Raw genomic sequence first — 18188 nt, 5'->3', positions numbered from 1 at the left:
CACTCCTTACCACCATAATTTCCTGTGATGTATGAGGGAGAAACTGCTGCTGTCCAAGGCTGCTGAATTAACAGAATGAATGTCACAAAAAAAGAAATTTTCAGGGTAAGAACCAGCTGGAAGTAAGAATATGATTCAGACAAAGGCCAGTCGGTGCAGAACTTCTAGTTATTCAGGGTGTACTGAACAGCTAAGTGAAAGAATGTATTGTGCAGCTATTCTTTTGAAAACCATGGAAAAGAAGTGTAGGGAAAAATCCTGGCCTTTTCTGAAGTAAATACCAAAATTTCCATTCACTTCATTAAACCAGGATTTTTTCCCGTGATTGAAGCAGAAATGAGTCTTGAAGCCGGGGCAGCAGATGGTTGAGCCAGGATTTGGGACACAGATTTCGAGGAGTGTAGATAGGATTCAGAAAACACTGGCAATTAGGAATGAAACTAATAATTGAGCTTGCAGATATAAAAATCCTGAGATAGAGAATGTAATTTTAAAATTGAACATCATAACAAATGTCTTTCTAAATTTTTTTAGTGCCTTGTCAGAATAAATAAGTCATAAAATGACATTCATTATAGCATTATAGAAAGAACTAATGGCCTGTTAAGAGAACTGTTATGAAAATAATGTTCAGAAGGTATTTCTAATAACTTAATATGCCTATAATAAAAATATTTCCTTTTGACTTTATCTGAAGCTCATTTCTATATGCCTAATGCTATTGACACATCATTATACACAACATATTATATTAGTATAGGATAAGCTCCTAAATAAATTCATCACGTTGTTTAATATGATACATATCAAATAACAATTAATGTGGAACAATTTTGAATAAAATGGCATTTTGCCAAATAAAAATTGATTGGGAAAATAATGAAAAAGCTTCATACCACTTAAGAAATAAATAACTATATAGCTTTCCCCTTAAACTTAGAATTAGGAAATGCTGTCATTCAAAATAAGGAAGAAAACTGAGTCATATATGTTTCTTTTTGTGAGAAACTGTTCATGTATACACCACTTACAGTAACAGCATTGCCTTCAGCATCATTCATATGCGGCTAATATGAGCGTTGAGCAGAATTAGAAAATCTGATGAGATCAGGCCATGTCAAGATCTATGAAATGATCTACAGTTTGCAGGGTGGGGAAAACAAACAAACAAACAAACAAACAAATACCAACATCCCCCCAATCAAACAAACAAACAAAAACCCCCAACAAAATAAATGCAATCTAGATATTAAAAGAAATGAGTTTATGGCATTTTTTGGGTGAGCAATAGATTTTTTTTATTCTATTTTGCTTAAATCAGTAGCAGTTCTTTGTTTTTCAGTACTTGGATAAAACCAGGTCATTTAATTCCCTTCCTAGAATTGCCTAATCTCAGTTCTTGAATTTCTGTTCAAATCTTGATCATTGCACTTATGAGCTGGAACAGGTAGAATGGGGACAAAGGGAGAGATTTAGCAGACTTTCCTATTGATAACCTAATGCCCCATACTGATCTCACTATATTTTTCCCAAACTTTTTAGAGTAAAAAATATAAAATTAACTTTAAAATTGAGCCAAAAATACAATGGGGAAACAAGCACTTTTTTTTTGCACACAGAATATTTCCAAATCATAAGAGGCAAAAAAGGTGTGATCACCCAGAGGAAATTTCCTATTCTCATAGAATTGTTATCCAGGTTTTATAAGTAAATAATAGTTTCAGGATTTACTGAATTTTTAATTTTTCAGATTTTCTGTCCCTTTACTTTCCAATAGATACATCTGTTAAAATGGAGACTGTGCATGTTAAAAATTACTGTAGAAAAATTAAAACATTAATCTTTTATTAGTGATCAAATTTAACATTTAACAGAGCATACATTCTGTAGAGCATGCACTAGATGTTAACAGTGAAAAAATACTCCATTTCTATTGAATATTTCTTCTTTTTTATAAAAAGGAAAGTTTACATGTATCGAAGTCCGATTTCACCTTGAGAGGCAGATGGGTTACTATCTCATCCAGATGTACATACCGAGTCTGTTGATTGTGATTCTCTCCTGGGTGTCATTTTGGATCAATATGGATGCAGCTCCAGCCAGAGTGGCTTTAGGCATAACAACGGTACTGACCATGACAACACAAAGCTCAGGTTCACGAGCATCTCTTCCAAAGGTAGGCAAAATTTCCTTTGTTTGTACTATATAGTCATAATGTTATGTGACAAACACGCTTAGTCAACTTTATGTGTTTTAATGATTAACATTCAATCATTTAAAGGAGATAAAGAATTGGAATATTTAGGTGTTTTTTTGATTGTCCAGTCAAATATATTCTATGTCTCCCCTGTCTCAACTACTTAGCCAACTACATATCTACTATAAACCTTGATAAGAAATTAAAACAATGTCATTCAATACTACATAAATCCTGCTTATCAAGTGACTGGCTCATCCTTTTTCACATCCCAGTATCTGATGACATTCTTGCAGCTATGACTGCAATTCTAAAGGCCATGGATTCTAACCTGTTCGCAATTATATTCCTATCTCAAAAGTTGCCTACATTATGAATTAACTCACTAGTTACAAACACATTTGTTTAAAAATGTAGAAAAATGTGAATCCAAACAGCTCCCAACGACTGTATAAAAAATTTACAACACAATGTAAACCACTTAAAGTTCATTTATATGATTACCTATGTCAGTTTTCTGAATTGTAATTACTTTAAATATTTTATTTTCTCATTTTAAGGCTTATTCCTCTATCATCTTCATGTGCCATAGAGGTTAATAGAAATAAAATGCGTATAATAAAAAGTCCACTTCTGTGTTAGTTTTACCATGACAATTTTAGGCTTTCTAACTACATTTTTTTCTAAATAAAATAGATAGCTCTAAGAGAGCTGAGCATGCTTTATGTCTCAAACATAAGAATCTGAATGCATCCAAATGTAGCATCAACAGAGAAGAAAATGGAATCCTCTAAAACCTCAGAAAAACAACAATGTAAGAGGTTAACAGAGAGCTATAGATGAGATCTTTCACATTTTGAGGCCTGAAGCTGGCTATGGTTGCTTATATAAAAACGCTCTTGTAAATGTGCACACAAAGAGGGAGCAGGCCATGCCTTCTTGGTTCAGATTATATCCTGCATCTGAGCTTGGCAATACAGGATAGCAATGAGCGGTACTCTGTGTTTGATTTTCAGTACTCTCATTGTGTAAAAATTACAGGACTAGTTCAAACCTCTGTATTTATTTACTTGCCTATATTAGCCATGAATTAACATATCAGGGCTCTCCATATCTTCCCTTCTTCCACCTAATTTTTATTCCAGGAACTTTCAGTTGCAGCCATTTTAATACAGGAATTCTCACTGGTCCTACAATAAGCTATTTTCTGGTTCCTTATTGTCATTCACAGATCTCAGTGGGACAAATGGAGGATAAGCACGTGTTTCTTGTGGATTATTTGGTTCGTGATGTAATATAGAGTACACTATAAGGAACATTTAATATTTTGTGAAAGAGTAAATGTAAAAAAAAATAACATTTATAGATTGAATTGCTGTTCCTCTTATGTAACTTTCATGTTAACTTTTATTTCATAAAAGTATTATTGGAATGTGAAGATATTACTGTACTTCCTCCTGACACGAAATACTAAACTTTACATCTCTGATTTTAACATATTCAGTCTTCTCCTGTCTTCTCTCCATAGGTGTCATATGTCAAAGCGATTGACATCTGGATGGCAGTGTGTCTCCTCTTTGTATTTTCTGCACTTTTGGAGTATGCAGCTGTAAACTTTGTGTCAAGGCAGCATAAAGAACTTCTGCGATTCCACCGCAAAAGGAAGAAGAGCAAGGTAAAAGTAATGGTATTCACAGCTTTGAAAGAGTCTGACTGAATTATGCCAGGATACAGGATTAGTTTGGCAAAAATACTGCAGCTTAAAGTGGCAATATAAATAAAATGGCAGCACAGCATATAATTCACTATGGGCAGAGGGTCACTACAAGGACTGTGAGTTGCATAAATCCAACTTGAATTCTCAAAAGTGGGATTAAGAGGGATTTAAATGAAGCATGGACCATGGGGGAGCCATCTGCACAAGCATGAATTTCACTCTGTTAGAAGAGTTAGATTTTACTTCAGTGAATGAATGCTACTGGTATTTGCAGCAGTTTGTACTATGTTGAGATTCAACAAATAATGTTTCCTAATTTCATTTTAGTACCCAATTCAAAGCCTTGACAGCTGTGTTTCATGCAAATATTTTTTTAATACAAAAAATACTTTTTCAAATAACATTACTGGTGGAAAAACAAACTTTTTACATTAAAAGGGCGATAAGTTTGGGGGTTTTCCTCCTGTTCTGTTAATTTAGTGTAAACTCTTCATATAAATAGTATGAATCTTTAATATAATAATGGTTATTAATTATTTTATAGATGAAGTTAGACTACCATAAAATAACTCACTACCAGCATGCAAAGTCAAATAGCTAAGGCTACAGTTTTGAACTCTGGAGTATGTAGTTAAATCAAGCAATATTGAAAATTTCTTACAATGATATGTAACTCCTGATTTTATGAACAGTAAATAATTGTTCATCCTACTGATTAAATGGGTACCCACCTTTCCACAGGCTTTCAATCATTAGAATACAACTAATGAATGAAAGTCTGCCCACAGCAACATGATTCAGTTCTGTTGTCTTTCATTCCTCAAGACTTACCTCTGTTTACTGCTTACATCACAAAGAGAAGATGTTTGATAGGTTGTTTACCTCTTACTTAGGAGATATTGAAAATCTGCACTCCTATAAAGCCTACCTAAGCACTCTCTGCTGGTAGGACTATGGGTTAAGAGGCAGGCTGGACAGTCAAGTGAAAATAACATTTTCATACATTTGCCTGTCCTGTGATTTTTTCTTCTCACTGACAGTAACAGAAAAAATAGCAGGTTTGTGACAGGGTGCTAGTTTCTGGAATATGGGAGCTCTTTGAAAAACTGTTTTAAGGTTTGGAATAGGAAGGATGGAGTGGGGCAGACATGGATTACTGGACAGAGGTAGATGAGCCACAACAAATGCATTATGTATCAAACACAAACAGCTGTGGTGAGTGGTATGTCACTACACCTTTAGTCCATTCATCTTTCTCACTGTGTATTACTGTTTCTTCTGGATCTCAAGAAAATTTACTACCCTCAACTTTAGTGATATCTTTCTTAAATACAGGTGAGTTATTAAGATGAGAGGGTTAGAAACTAGCAGGTTATATCTTCCTTCACCAAAATCAAACTGAATCTCTTTCCAGTTCCTTCTTAGCAAGACTTTAAGCTCACCAAAGATGCTTGTTCAGCAATTGCAATCAATGAAATTTCAGCTTAGAGGGATATGACAGAGGATCCACAATATATAAAGCAGTTCTAGGAGAAGACCTCTTAAATAAAACAAGTATGCGCATGAATAACCTCATTGACTAAAGGGAGGTTGCTGAATCAGTGGTTGCCAGAATGATATTATCAAATTCATGCTTAAAATTCCTTACTCTAATTTTACACTTCATTAGACAATCTTTAGCTTCAAGTAGGTTGCCTGCTAGGTAGTCATAAAATTATAGGATTGGGTTTAGAGACTTCAGAGTCTATAGTAAAGTATCAAGTACTCCCTTTAGATTCTGAAAGATGGAGACATGCATTTCAATGCTTTTCCTCATAATGTATATTTGGATCACATCCCAAACCCTCTGATATACGAATAATAAATGATATCTAACAGATTAAAAAATTAAGTTAATAACAAGCATTCTTTACCAAAAATGTTATTATTTTATTCACCACGATTTCTAACATGAAATGGGGGCTCCAGGATCATAACTTGTTTTTTCTGTATCTGTCTCAAAGTCAGTTACTATAGCTCATGATTATAAAGTTTTGTGTGTTTGTTATCCTTTTGGACTAGGAATTAGATTGTATAGATTTTTAAAACTAGCATACATAAAGAAATGTTCATTTGTCCACAAAGTCAAAAGCAGTGAAAAGGAGTTATATTAAAAGGCTGCATTTAAAATAAAGTTCAGGGGCTCACTTGAAGATTAAATCCTCTTCCTTTCCAAAGTGAAAAACAGTATTCTATTCAGTATTTATGTTCAAAACTATTGGAGAAATAAAGCAGTTAGGATAACTTACTAGATTTTTACATTCTGTATGCTTCCCATCTTGGGGCATTTGACTAAGGTCAGGTTTCTCTACCAGGTGAATTCTAATTGTTAAATACAGAAATTTTTGGCAGTGGCATTTTATCTGCAAGGGTACAGCAAAACTTACAGTGATACAACTGTATTGCAGAAGTCCAAAAATTGGTTTGGAAATACTTCATTTTACATATCTGTTTACAGAAGAGAACATATATGAATAATATCTATTTGCAATAAGGCAGCTGAAGAATTTCCAAAGTCTATTTTCTTTGTAATTAGAAATATATGGTTGCTGCGGGAAATATTTATTTTTACCAAATAACCAAAGCAATAGTGCAACAATTGAATTTCAGTGCCTTTAGGAGTCAAGATCATTTATACCTAACTCATCTCAGTCACAAAAATTCCACAAGCTCCCCTGAAATCTATTCCAACTGTTTAAAAAGGTTTTACTAATGCTTTTTTTGATCTCTCATGGATTGTCTAGAAAGGGCACAGAAAATGGCCTACTTCATTCCTTGATGTCCCCATTTGCACATTTTCATTCAGTCTTTTCTTTAAACATTCCCAGTCAGTACAGTTTTTTGTTTTGTTTTGGAGTTTGGGGGTTTGGGGGGTTTGGTTTTGTTTTGTTTTTTTCCTCATTCACCTTCCTTGGAAATTCTCCTAATAGGTCCATATAATTCCTCAAAACTGTTTTCAACATGGACAACATGAAGCCTAACAGCTGAGAGCAGGCAAAAGATCAAATTATTCAAGTCATACACTTGTTTATCCAAACCAGTTTACCATTTGCCTTTTAAACAACATCATGTTATTGACTGATATCAAGATTGTAACCTTCAATATCTTCCAGATCTTTTTCCAGAACTACTGCAGAGCCATTGGCTTTTCATCTTGTGCTTGTGAAGTTGATTATTTCTCACTAAATGTAGTACCTTGTATTTATATCTGCTGACTCTCCTTTATTTTTCAGATATTTTGCTCAAATCATTCAATTCAATTTTAACTGTAAACATATCCTCAACAAATTTGAAGGCTTTTATAGGTTGGAATATTTTGTAAATTTAATTGAAACTATGGGATATTCCTTCTCATTGCTGATTAAAAATGCAGAGGAACTGGAATCTCTCTCTTAAAAAGCATATGATGGCACTCAGATAAGATACTTGCAGTAAATCATACAGTTATACAATTTGCAATTATGTGCAGAGCTGTAACAAGATATTTTGGCATCGCAAGCTCATCTATCCTTGCCATTTTCCTTATGCTTTTTCCAACTATAGTCACTGCCTCTTTTTTACACCATCTAGTTCATTTGCGGCCTCCCTTCCCAGACAACAGTAACAGCAGCATCAAAGGCGGTTCTTAGGTATAGCAGCACCCTCTGGCCACCATTTTTATGATTGTAAGTATGGAATAATAACTGAAAGGTAAATTTCTTTCCAGAGGCCCAATCCAGTTTGCACAGAATTAACAAAACTTTTGAAGTGGCTGGGATTGTGTTACAAATACATTTATAAATAAAAGCTGTTAAGCTGTTATTGCAACATAATGTACAACTTACTCGTTATTGTTTTCCAGTAAGCATCACAATAGATATAGGAATTTTTTTTAAAGGGTCTAGTATCTTTAAGATTACAAAAACAGGATAACGAATCCTGAGAACAGGGGAATTTTGGTTCCAAATTTGAGACTTCATTTGATACTCTGTATGAACCATAATGCTTTGTTTCTGACAGAGAAAGAAACCTGTCCAGTGAACAGAACTACTTCAGAAACATTATATTACCATTCCTTCAGAATGAATGAATATTAATCAATCATTTACAGTTACACGCCTTTTCATCTTGAAAGAAAAAAGGGAAAAAATGGCAGAATTAAAAGTCATACAGGGATACTGAAACACAACTCTAATCAGTGCTTTTTCTTAGTTGCATTTATATTCTGTAGGGAAAAATATATTAAATGTGTACATATATGAATAATAACACTTTGATTTTAGATCAGTTGCTGTTATATTTAGTTTTCAGGACTATTCAATCCTTTAATTCTATTTTCAAAATCTAAAGATCACTATATCTTTAGAGAGGAAAATAGACATGCAAACTAGATTGTTTTAATGATAATCATACCTCTTTCTTTTGTTTTCTTTTTGGTCAACCCATCCGTTTTGATGAAAGTATTTTGAGGGAGTTCTTGATGGAAATGAAATCAGTGAATCATTACAGCATAGCAATGGCTTGAGATGTACAGGACCTATAGACGGGACTTTGCCTCAAATCTACAGTACAAATTTAAGGGTAAACTATGAAGAAGATTTCCCATTTGTCATAATGTTATATCCAATCATTAATAGAGGCCCTGTCCTTTTGTCTGAAATAATGTCTTCCCATGTGAACTTCCTATACCTTCATTGCTACCTGTATGTGATGACGTGAAATGTTAATAAAGGTACTGTCTTGTTAAGTTCATGTGCCATTTTGATCTGTTTAAATCCAGATTACAACATAGTATTAAACTTTTGCACTGTGTTTAGTGCAAAACAGCACAATTACACTTTCCTTCTCAAAACTGAACACTAAAATTTATAGTGTTCAAATTACCAGAGTCGAGGCTTTCAGATAAGCTTTCAAGTTGCTACCACAAACTACAATCAAAAGGCTATAGAGTTATTTTCAGCCCTTATCTATATTATTGCTCATATATATATATATATAGACACCTGTCTATTGATTTATAGTTAAGTATGTTGCAAAGCAATGCTGATACAGAAATAAACTAATTGAAATTATGTCCTTCAAATGTCCAAAGAATTCTATCTTTCTAAATAAAAATAGTTATCTAAATTTACTTCCATTTTAAATCTCAGTAATTTTGAGATGAAGAAAATAATAATATGTAGTTCTATGCAGAATAACTTTCAAGTTGTTCATTCTGAAGCTGAATGTGTGAAAAGTGCATTCAACTCAAACTGTTACTAAAGTTCATTCATTATAAGATTTTTGAAGTTTTACCAAAAATCTATAAGAAATAATTTTCTCTTCTTTAATGATGATCCACTAAAAAAAATACATAAAATTTTTAAAAAGCTTCCTTATCACTTAAAAAAAAAAAAAAGGAAAAAATTTCAACTAATCCAAGTAATATGCAAGACCTACTTTTTTCAGGAGGATCCACTGTCCAGATTCTTATCTGGCACATAAAAGGTACATTCATTAGATTATTTCTACAGCTGAGGACTCAAGACACATGCATTCTGAGAAATAGTTCTACTAAAAAAGGCATACTTCATCCAAGTCAATCAATTAAAAAGAAAAAAATAATGGGGTGTCACTGATGTTTTATATAAATGCCTTCGAAAAAGCACTCAAAAGTTAACATCAGTAATAACAGGAACTGCATCTTTCCTGCTGTGCACAAGCACCCTCATATGACTCTGAGGATTAGTTATTCTTCTGCAAGTTAGTGATTCTTCTGCATTAAGAACCTGCTGGAAAACTTGCAGAACCACATTTTGAATATTCCAGCTGCTAGCCCAGGAAAGAATTATGGTGGCACCTCTTGCATATCCATTAGGGCTAGCACTTTGATCTGGCTTGGCAGGATCCAACCATACTGCCTAACCTCATGGAGACACCATCCAACAGACACTGGGCAGAAATACAGGACTCATAAAAGGCCTTCATATCATTTCTACAACAACAGAGAGCATTTCCAAGCAACCTGCTTGCAGACTAAATACAGGATGTCTACAGACATAAATAAAATGCCAAAAGCCCCAAAAAGCAAAACAAAACAACAAAAAAAAGAGATCTATCCTTTAAAACATTCTAGAGGATCATTCCTTTCAGGTAAGCCTAAAACAGAGGCTGTAAAGTCTTAGTGCATAGTGCCTCATCCTGAAAACATGCATAACTGAAAGCTGCTACTCAGAGGAATTATTTTATTGTCTTCCTCAGCTTGTGCAATCATAAGCATAATTTTATGGAGAAGCAGGAATAGACAAAACTCTGAAAAGTGCATATGACAATGTTTAAATGGCAACTTTATGATAAATTTTCACAGTCCATGCATTTGTAACTTAATACTTTCATTAACTGGAATGCAACACTACAACTCTTCTGGAATATAAGTGCTTTAAAGTTGTTACTTCCTATTCTTTTCCAGCAGAAGAGGAATACTGTGGTAGTCCTTAAATCTGTTTTATCACGTCATCAAATAATGATCCTATCATTTTGTATTTCTGTTATTCATTTCCATAGTAAAGTCAGTCAGTGATTTTTTCTCCTCTTTTTCTTTCATGTTGATTTATCTTTCTTTTTATGTTTTAAAGGAAAATTCTAATCATTCTAATTTGAAGTATAGTAGTTTCAACAAACTATATTAGTCTCTACGTTTATTTAATTTACATATATTGAAAAACTATTGCAGTTGGGTGTTAAATACAGCTCTGCAGGACCGTCGTCCTGATGGACAACTAATTAATTTCAAATTGAGTAGTTTACCTGCATTCTTTTTTAGGTAACTTATTCAAATAATATTTATAAGAAACCTGACCAGATTTTTTTTAAACAAAGTAATTAAAAATGTTTTTTCCAGGAACTACTAGTTAATGGAAGCTTTCAATATGTTTATAATTAATTCTCAATTGAAAAACATTTTCAGATTTCCCAAATGTAACAGATATTTTCAAAATGGAAAAGTTTGGAAGCTTGGATTTTAGCTATGCCTACTGAGAAATTGCATTTGTATAAAGTGGTTAAAGTAAAACAAAAAATACTTCAGAACTATTGACTTGAAACTTCAATTATTTGACTTTGGCAAATATTTTTTAGTCTTTAAGCCAGGAAGAGCTTTAAGATATCAAAAAATCTCTTATGGGAAGGAAACTTCAGCTCAACTCTTTTTATAATACTTCTGAAAGCTGTTTTTCAAAATATTTATTTAAAAACTACCATATGCATAATAAGTTCTACATGCCATAAAGTCCTAAAGCAACTAGGCTAAATTAGACAAGAAAATCAGACATTCCAGAAATTAAAATTAATATTGAAAAAAATGATGAATGACATCAAAATCGTGTGACTATTCTTGAATAGCCTACATAATGAAGAAGTACACTGGAATATGTGTCAGAACCCAATTTGTCCCTAGTTTCACAGACTATATATCATGTATTTGCCTGGATATGTGTCTCACTTCAGGATACCTATTACCAGGTGAAGAGAAGTAAAAAATATACCTCCACAAATAAACTATATTTTTTAGTGTAAATACAAATATTTTAAGTGTAAATTAATACTTTAATGTAAATATGAATAAATAAGAAATATGAAAATATCTATCTATTCCAACCATCTACTTTTTGTTTCTGTGACACATCATTAAAAATCACTCTCTTACGGTTCCCTGAATTCTGAATGTCTTTGCCAATTTTCCCCTGAACTGACAGAATAATGAGTGGGAAGAAAAATCTGGCCTTTAGCTTTCATTCATTATGTTTTACACGAAGATCCTTTAGATACTATTCTTTTATCTGATGCCTTCACAGGGAACAGCAGAAATAAGGCATACAGATAAGATTAACTAAATATATGATGGTCAAAGAGGCAGAATTCTCACTAATATAATTAATGTGCACAACATTAGTTATTTTATGATGAGTATCTCTAGAGACCAGGATTCCAGTTTATCAGCAATGTACAGATTCAATGGCTGTTCTCTCAAATACCATTGTGAAGTTTGTCCAGTTGAAAACTGTGGATATTTACTGTAAATGGGGAAACTTAAACCAAATCAGAAGTTATGTGCGCAATTACTACCAGTTTGCTAAGTTTTCTAATTTCTATAAGTAGACTACAGAATCTATAAACAAATAGGAAAATTCTGTGCTGTTGTTAAATCTCCTGCAATATTTTGACAGATAATGATAGGGATGAAATTTCAAGCAGTTAAGATAAACTGTGGATTCAAGAAGTCACGAGGTAATGGTGCAATAGCTATTTAGCAACAGGTAAGATTTCTGTAAATAATAATAATAGTAAAAAAAAAACCTTTCTCACTCTTTTCCTTCTTTTTTGTTTTTTTTTTTTTTGTCCAACAGGATGATGACGCACGTGAAAGTCAGTTTAGCTTTACAGCATATGGAATGGGCCCATGCGTGCAAGCAAAAGATGGAATGGCACAAAAGGGGCCAAACAATCCTGTTCAAGCTGTACCAAAAAGCCCTGATGAGATGAGAAAGGTATTCATTGACCGGGCCAAGAAGATAGACACAATATCCAGAGCTTGTTTCCCATTAGCCTTTCTGATATTCAACATTTTTTACTGGGTAATTTACAAAATCATCAGGCATGAGGACATTCACCAATAGTAAGATTAAGGCTTGCAGTACATAAAGGTCTGGCTGTCACTTTCAGCCAGAGGCTTTCTCTTAGAAATGTGCATCAGAGGAGTGATTGCAAGAGTTAAAAGCATTGAGGGGGAAAAGATCCTGCATGGCCTGCAATGATCTGTTACAGTAGGATGGAAGAATGACTCCCAGAGAAGATACATCTGCTATTGCAAACTTTCCTTGTCAAGCTAAATATTAAGAACTTTTTCATTGTAAATCACTCTCTACTGAAGTGTTACTGCCAGGTATTTATACATACTATTACATAGTGGTATAACTGTACACTACTCTTTGATGGTCCTTAATATTTTTTTTTAGTTCTGATGTATTTTTAATTTTTAATTTAATTTTTAAAATGGTTCCTGAATACTCTAGGTAAATCCCACAGTATTACAGAATAGATTAGCATTTGTAAATTTTATTTCCATTTTACAGTATAATGATAAATTACTGATTAGAAATAACAGTTTAAAGGACTTGATCTAGTCTTAAGGACAGTACTGTTGGTTTTGCAATGAACATATTCATCACATGAAAATCATATAATTTATTCAATATACTTCATACAACTGTTCCCCTCAAAGGTGTATGTTGAAATAATCTAAGATAGCACAAGGTAGACAGCCTAGCAGTCTACCACTCGAGAAGTATATTAAAATTTGTAAAGTAATAATACTTGCAAAGGATTTTTTCTTTTAATTACCTAATCTTTGATAATTGAGAGATATTTTTAATCTGTTGTATTTTTAAAAGGGTTTTTTCTCATTTCTTAAAACTCATACAGCTTTTGAAATAGACAAATTACATCAAAATTTTTCAATACTTCGCTTTGATTCAATGCAAAAATATCTTGGATCAAAAATAGTGAGTCATTTCAGTGAAGCATTTAGAGGATGAACACAGTTATGTTTATGTACATTCATCTCCTACATGTTACATGAATACAGAAAGTTTAATTTATGAATATGTCGAGTTTCCTGACTCATTCCTTGAAGCTTATTGTTATGACTTAGATACTGGTTAAGAAACACAGATCAGTCTTGTCTATGGGAAAACAAAATCATGCTAAGATATGGAAATGTATAATTTAGAATTATTAGATACTCTAAGTCCAGTAGCTAAGGCTGATTCTAGTTGCAAAATATTTTTATTTTGAACATGTTTAAAATTTTTCATTTGTTGTTGCTCAGAATGTGTATACAAAAGCAAAGTCAGCTGGAAGCAAACATCTGGTGGACTGCCAAAGGCATGGTACATATGAAGTAACAGTAGCAATGTAACTCTGCACTGAGGATTATAACATAGCAATCTTGGGTTTGGTTTGGTTTGTTAGTGTTTTCCTCCAAGGATTAGTTGGAGACATTCCAAAATAGTAGTTCTCAGATTTTGTTAAACTGTGTCAGAAAGAAGGTGTATAATCTGCCTTTATTTTAAAACTGTTATTCTTTTATAGTTTTAGTTTATTTGTAATTTAAAATTAATGCAATTCATTTCAGATATTTTTTCTTGCTGATATAGTGTCTTCATTTTGTTGATTTCTTCATGTGCATGTTTCAAAAAATCCCAGTCACTTATGAAGGTGCTCACCTGTGTGAAGGGGTATCATGAACTAATGGCTATTTCGTTTGGGTTATACTCACCTCTCTCAAAGTCACCATTAGCTGCATTGTATGAAAAAGGGTGTTAATTTGTTTCTGTTATCAGCAAAGTCAATTGTATTTTGTTTAAGGGCTGTTTTCAAATGCACACAACATTTGGCATGCCATTCTGCTGCCCTCAGGTGAGTAAAGATGTTCTATTTTGATAATGCAACCAAGATATTTCCCGAACTGGTTTTGTGGGGGGTTTTTTCTGTTACATTTGCCAAGGTGACAGAAGCCTCTGCAGTCCACTAATACTGTGCTTTTCAAAAGAAATCATAACTTAAAATTTAAGTTTCATTTAGGTTATTACTAAATGACTAAGTGTAAGGTCATATGGAAGAGAAGGAATGAAATGTTATTTGAGATGTCATGAAACTTCAAGGCACAAATGCCTATGTCCACCACTGACTGGGGGAAAAGTCCAAAACTAGCAGCAGGCATGCCGGACTTCTGTACAAAGCTAGAATCAGCAGCTACTGACAACAGCTAAGGTTAGTGTGGAAGTTGATTCTTTTGTAACTGTGTAATGAAACAGCAGAGAATAATATTAAGAAGATGCAAGAATTGAAAGGTACTCTGCAATGTTTATCAGACTTCAGAATTCATGCTACAGTCCCATGAAAAAAGACAGTGGATAAGCAGAAAAATAATCAACAAGGAAATAATGTCTGAGGGAGATGGTATCTAGCAGGGTTTCTCCCACACATAAAAAAAAAAAAACATTAATTAGGCGGAAGTAGATAGCTACCTTAGCTCACTGTCACTGGACCAGAGCACTGCAGAGGACCCTTAGCAAAGTCACATAAGAAGGCTTCTTGCAAGCACAACCCCTGTATGACAGGCTAATGCAGCTTTGTCCCAAGTAATTATTCACTATAGGTGCACACCCTGCACTTCTCAGGTCACATTTTTATGATCTTTGTAGACCAGCCCTATATTTGAAAAATAAAATACTGACACTAGAAGGGCATTGTAACACAATTAAAAGAGAGGGAGACATGGTAGGATCTGGAGGAATACCACAGTAACACAGCTACTAAAGAGCTGACACAGTCACCGTGAAGGGGAAAAAAAGGAAGGATGAGGTATCCTTATTATTTTTCCCTGTCTCACCATATCCTGTCCACGGGTACACTTGTTCAGATAGAAGAAGTAGCTACAGGGAGAAACAATTTATATTAACTTCTGAAAAGTCTATATTGTTTTCTGCGAGTAGTTTCTACCTGTGCAGATTGACTTCCACACCATTCACTTTCTTAATGTCAAGAGAAGCAGAACAGGAAGGTGCAGGATGAAAAGTGTGGGCTGTGCATAGCATAACAAGGGCCACATGGAGAGAGAAATCCCAAAGCAGTGCCTGGAACTTCTCATATGACTGTCTTTTCTTCCTGTGCTATAGAGAGATGTGGCCAAATCCACGTCATCCCTCGTAAGGCCAGGACCTTGAGAGAGGATAAGAAAGCTCCTTTTGAGGTTCAGTGGCAATACTCAACTACCACAGTATCAAACGCCTGCTTAAATTCCAAACAACTAAGTGCATTTTGGTTTTTTTTAAAAACTATATTCAAATATCAACACAATAGGGTTTCATGGTTAGAGAAGTGGCTTTCTTTCTCTCTAATGCTGACAGAACTATAGGAGGCTTGAAGGAGAAAGGGAATAAGGAATACTAGTATTTTACTATTTAGAACTCAGCTGTTTTAACACCAAAATAAAGCACACACTACTTTCAAGGACTTTTGACAGCAAGCAGTATTATTTAAACAGGTTAGTTGAATTCAGGAAAACCAGGGCATTTAATGATCTTTTCAGCTCAATCGTGCGTTGGTTTTCTTTAGATTCCTTTTATTATAGTTAGTTTCAAAACCTGCTTTATAAAGAATCATTTTTGATGTGTGCAAGGTGATTCTGTCTGCTCACTAGACAGATATATTTAGGTGATTAAAATGTGCACTTTACATTTGAGGAGTAAGGTATTGCTTCCAGTTTGTGTTTAATCTCTTACAAAACTGTAGGCTGTTAATATAGATAAAAAATAGAATATAATAAACTGTACAAAATCTTATATTTTTAAAAATAGGGGAAAAAAAGTCTTCCTTAACCTTAGGGGGAAAAAAAGATTATTTTTAGAAATAATTTTATATTAGATTGAAATTAATTTATTTATACCATTTCCAGCCCAAGCTGACATGTTTGGCTGGAACATATGTACTTTTCTGCAACTTCTGCTCTCTTTTGAGCTATCATAGGAATTAATCTAATCCAACAGAGCAGAATTTGGCCTTAAACTGTGAAACTGCTTAATGAGCTAGTAATGCTTACCGTACCCCTGTGAGGTAGTAAAATAACTTTATCCACATCTTGCTGCAAACATATGGTTATTTAGATGAGAACAATACCAGATCTTCACAGCTCTTTTCCTTTTAGAGACAACTAAGAAGAAAAATGTAATTCACAAACCAGACTACTTGTTAATATTAAAATGGGTATTCTGTTTTGGAGTGGTTACGGAAAAGGTGTCTTCAGGCAACATGCATCACCTACAGTAATTACTATCAGTTTGGAAGGCTTGTGGAAGCAGGTTAGATTGCTGGAAGCAGTGGATTGATGCCAGAGAAAATGTTGGCTCATCCTATATTCTTGACATTCTAAAATATTACTGCACTTCTTCACTTTCATCATTGTGAAATATGCAACAAACTTTCCTTCTGTGTGTATTTTAATGAATAACAGAGTGATATTAACTAAAGTTCCATGAATGTGGAATTGTGAGCTGTATAAAAAGAAATTGTGCCATAAACTTTTCACATAAAGGTTTAACATAATATACAGTATTTTGTGTGTTAGTGATCCTGGCTTTTTAAAGGCTACAGCAAGAAAAAAAATTGATATGATACTATATTATTAACTTGTCTGTGGATTTTCAAAATATTCTCCTGTGAGTTTGGTCTGATGGCAATTTCATTTTAAAGTACTTCATTTTGGTAAAAATCTATAAATGTGTTGTGCATGGATTTGATTAGATTCCTTTTTATTGTATTACAGTATCATATTGCACTTAGGCTGACATTCTGTGTAGGCAGAAGTGTTAAAACTGTGAAATTTATGGTGTCACCCATGTCATTGTAGATATTTTGTTCAAAAAAATAAACAACTTTTTTCAGAAATTGTGTAATTATTTTTATGATATTTTAGACAATGAGTTTAAAGTCAAAGGAGAGAATATCAACACCACTGGAGAAAAGGATGAAATCCTCAACAGTAATTAAGGTGCATTACCACTAAGTACTTCAGGTGTGAAAACTTGAGCGAGAAGGATAGAGTGCCTTCAATTGTTATATGGGTTCCAGTTCTGATAAAAGCTCTTTCTGAAAACCCAGGGAAAGTTATCTATCAAAATAAGAACAGCCACTCTAAAATAGTCTTTTTGATCTTATTCAAAAAGGCAAAGAATTTCACTTGCAGCAAAATAGTTTTCTAAAAATTTTATAGAACCATGAGCCCTCCTAAGCACTCTTTGATAGAAAATGCTTGAAGTTAGCACATAAATCCTTGGACAAGAGTCTGAGTTCTGCTCATTTGATTACAGCAGTGTTAATGCACTTACAAGGAGCATAGAGAATGGTCATCTTAGTAACAGCCACATGTCAGTGTGATGCTGTTTAGGCTAGAAATCTTTAGCAGACAGCACAGATGTTTCGCACTCCCTGCCCATATATGACAAAAATCAACATCAGTTCACTCCTTTCACACTGATGGGATACAAAACAAAAACTTTGACATACTCGCAAATGAACTATTTCTATTTTGTGTCTATTTTGTGTCGCTAATAATTCAGTTTTGCCAGCTTATGGCTTGGAGCTTTATAAAATGGAAATTTCTCAAAACAACAGTCAAATATAACGAGAGCACCAGTGAAACCTTCACAGAAATCTTGA

At 33.7% G+C, this 18188-nt stretch overlaps 1 protein-coding gene across 5 annotated transcripts in view; it reads left to right on the top strand.

The window, feature by feature from the left end:
* GLRA3 (glycine receptor alpha 3) overlaps nucleotides 1-17393 on the top strand; it is a 94475-nt gene extending 77082 nt beyond the window's left edge. For 2 of the 5 annotated variants that reach the window (XM_071556261.1, XM_071556259.1), the window contains 4 exons: nucleotides 1962-2176; nucleotides 3726-3872; nucleotides 8394-8513; nucleotides 12317-17393. In XM_071556261.1, coding sequence (XP_071412362.1) covers nucleotides 1962-2176; nucleotides 3726-3872; nucleotides 8394-8513; nucleotides 12317-12586 — 752 coding nt within the window. In that variant the 3' untranslated portion in view covers nucleotides 12587-17393. Of the gene's footprint in view, nucleotides 1-1961; nucleotides 2177-3725; nucleotides 3873-7523; nucleotides 7619-8393; nucleotides 8514-12316 lie in introns of those variants that run through there. The other 3 variants (XM_071556263.1, XM_071556262.1, XM_071556260.1) reach the window with 3 other exon arrangements.
* Nucleotides 17394-18188: the final 795 nt, after the last annotated feature.

Source organism: Pithys albifrons, chromosome 5 (genome assembly GCF_047495875.1).
Source record: "Pithys albifrons albifrons isolate INPA30051 chromosome 5, PitAlb_v1, whole genome shotgun sequence".
Lineage (NCBI taxonomy): Eukaryota > Metazoa > Chordata > Aves > Passeriformes > Thamnophilidae > Pithys > Pithys albifrons.
Note: the sequence above shows the minus strand (reverse complement) of the source record. Positions and strands in the feature narration are given on the sequence as shown.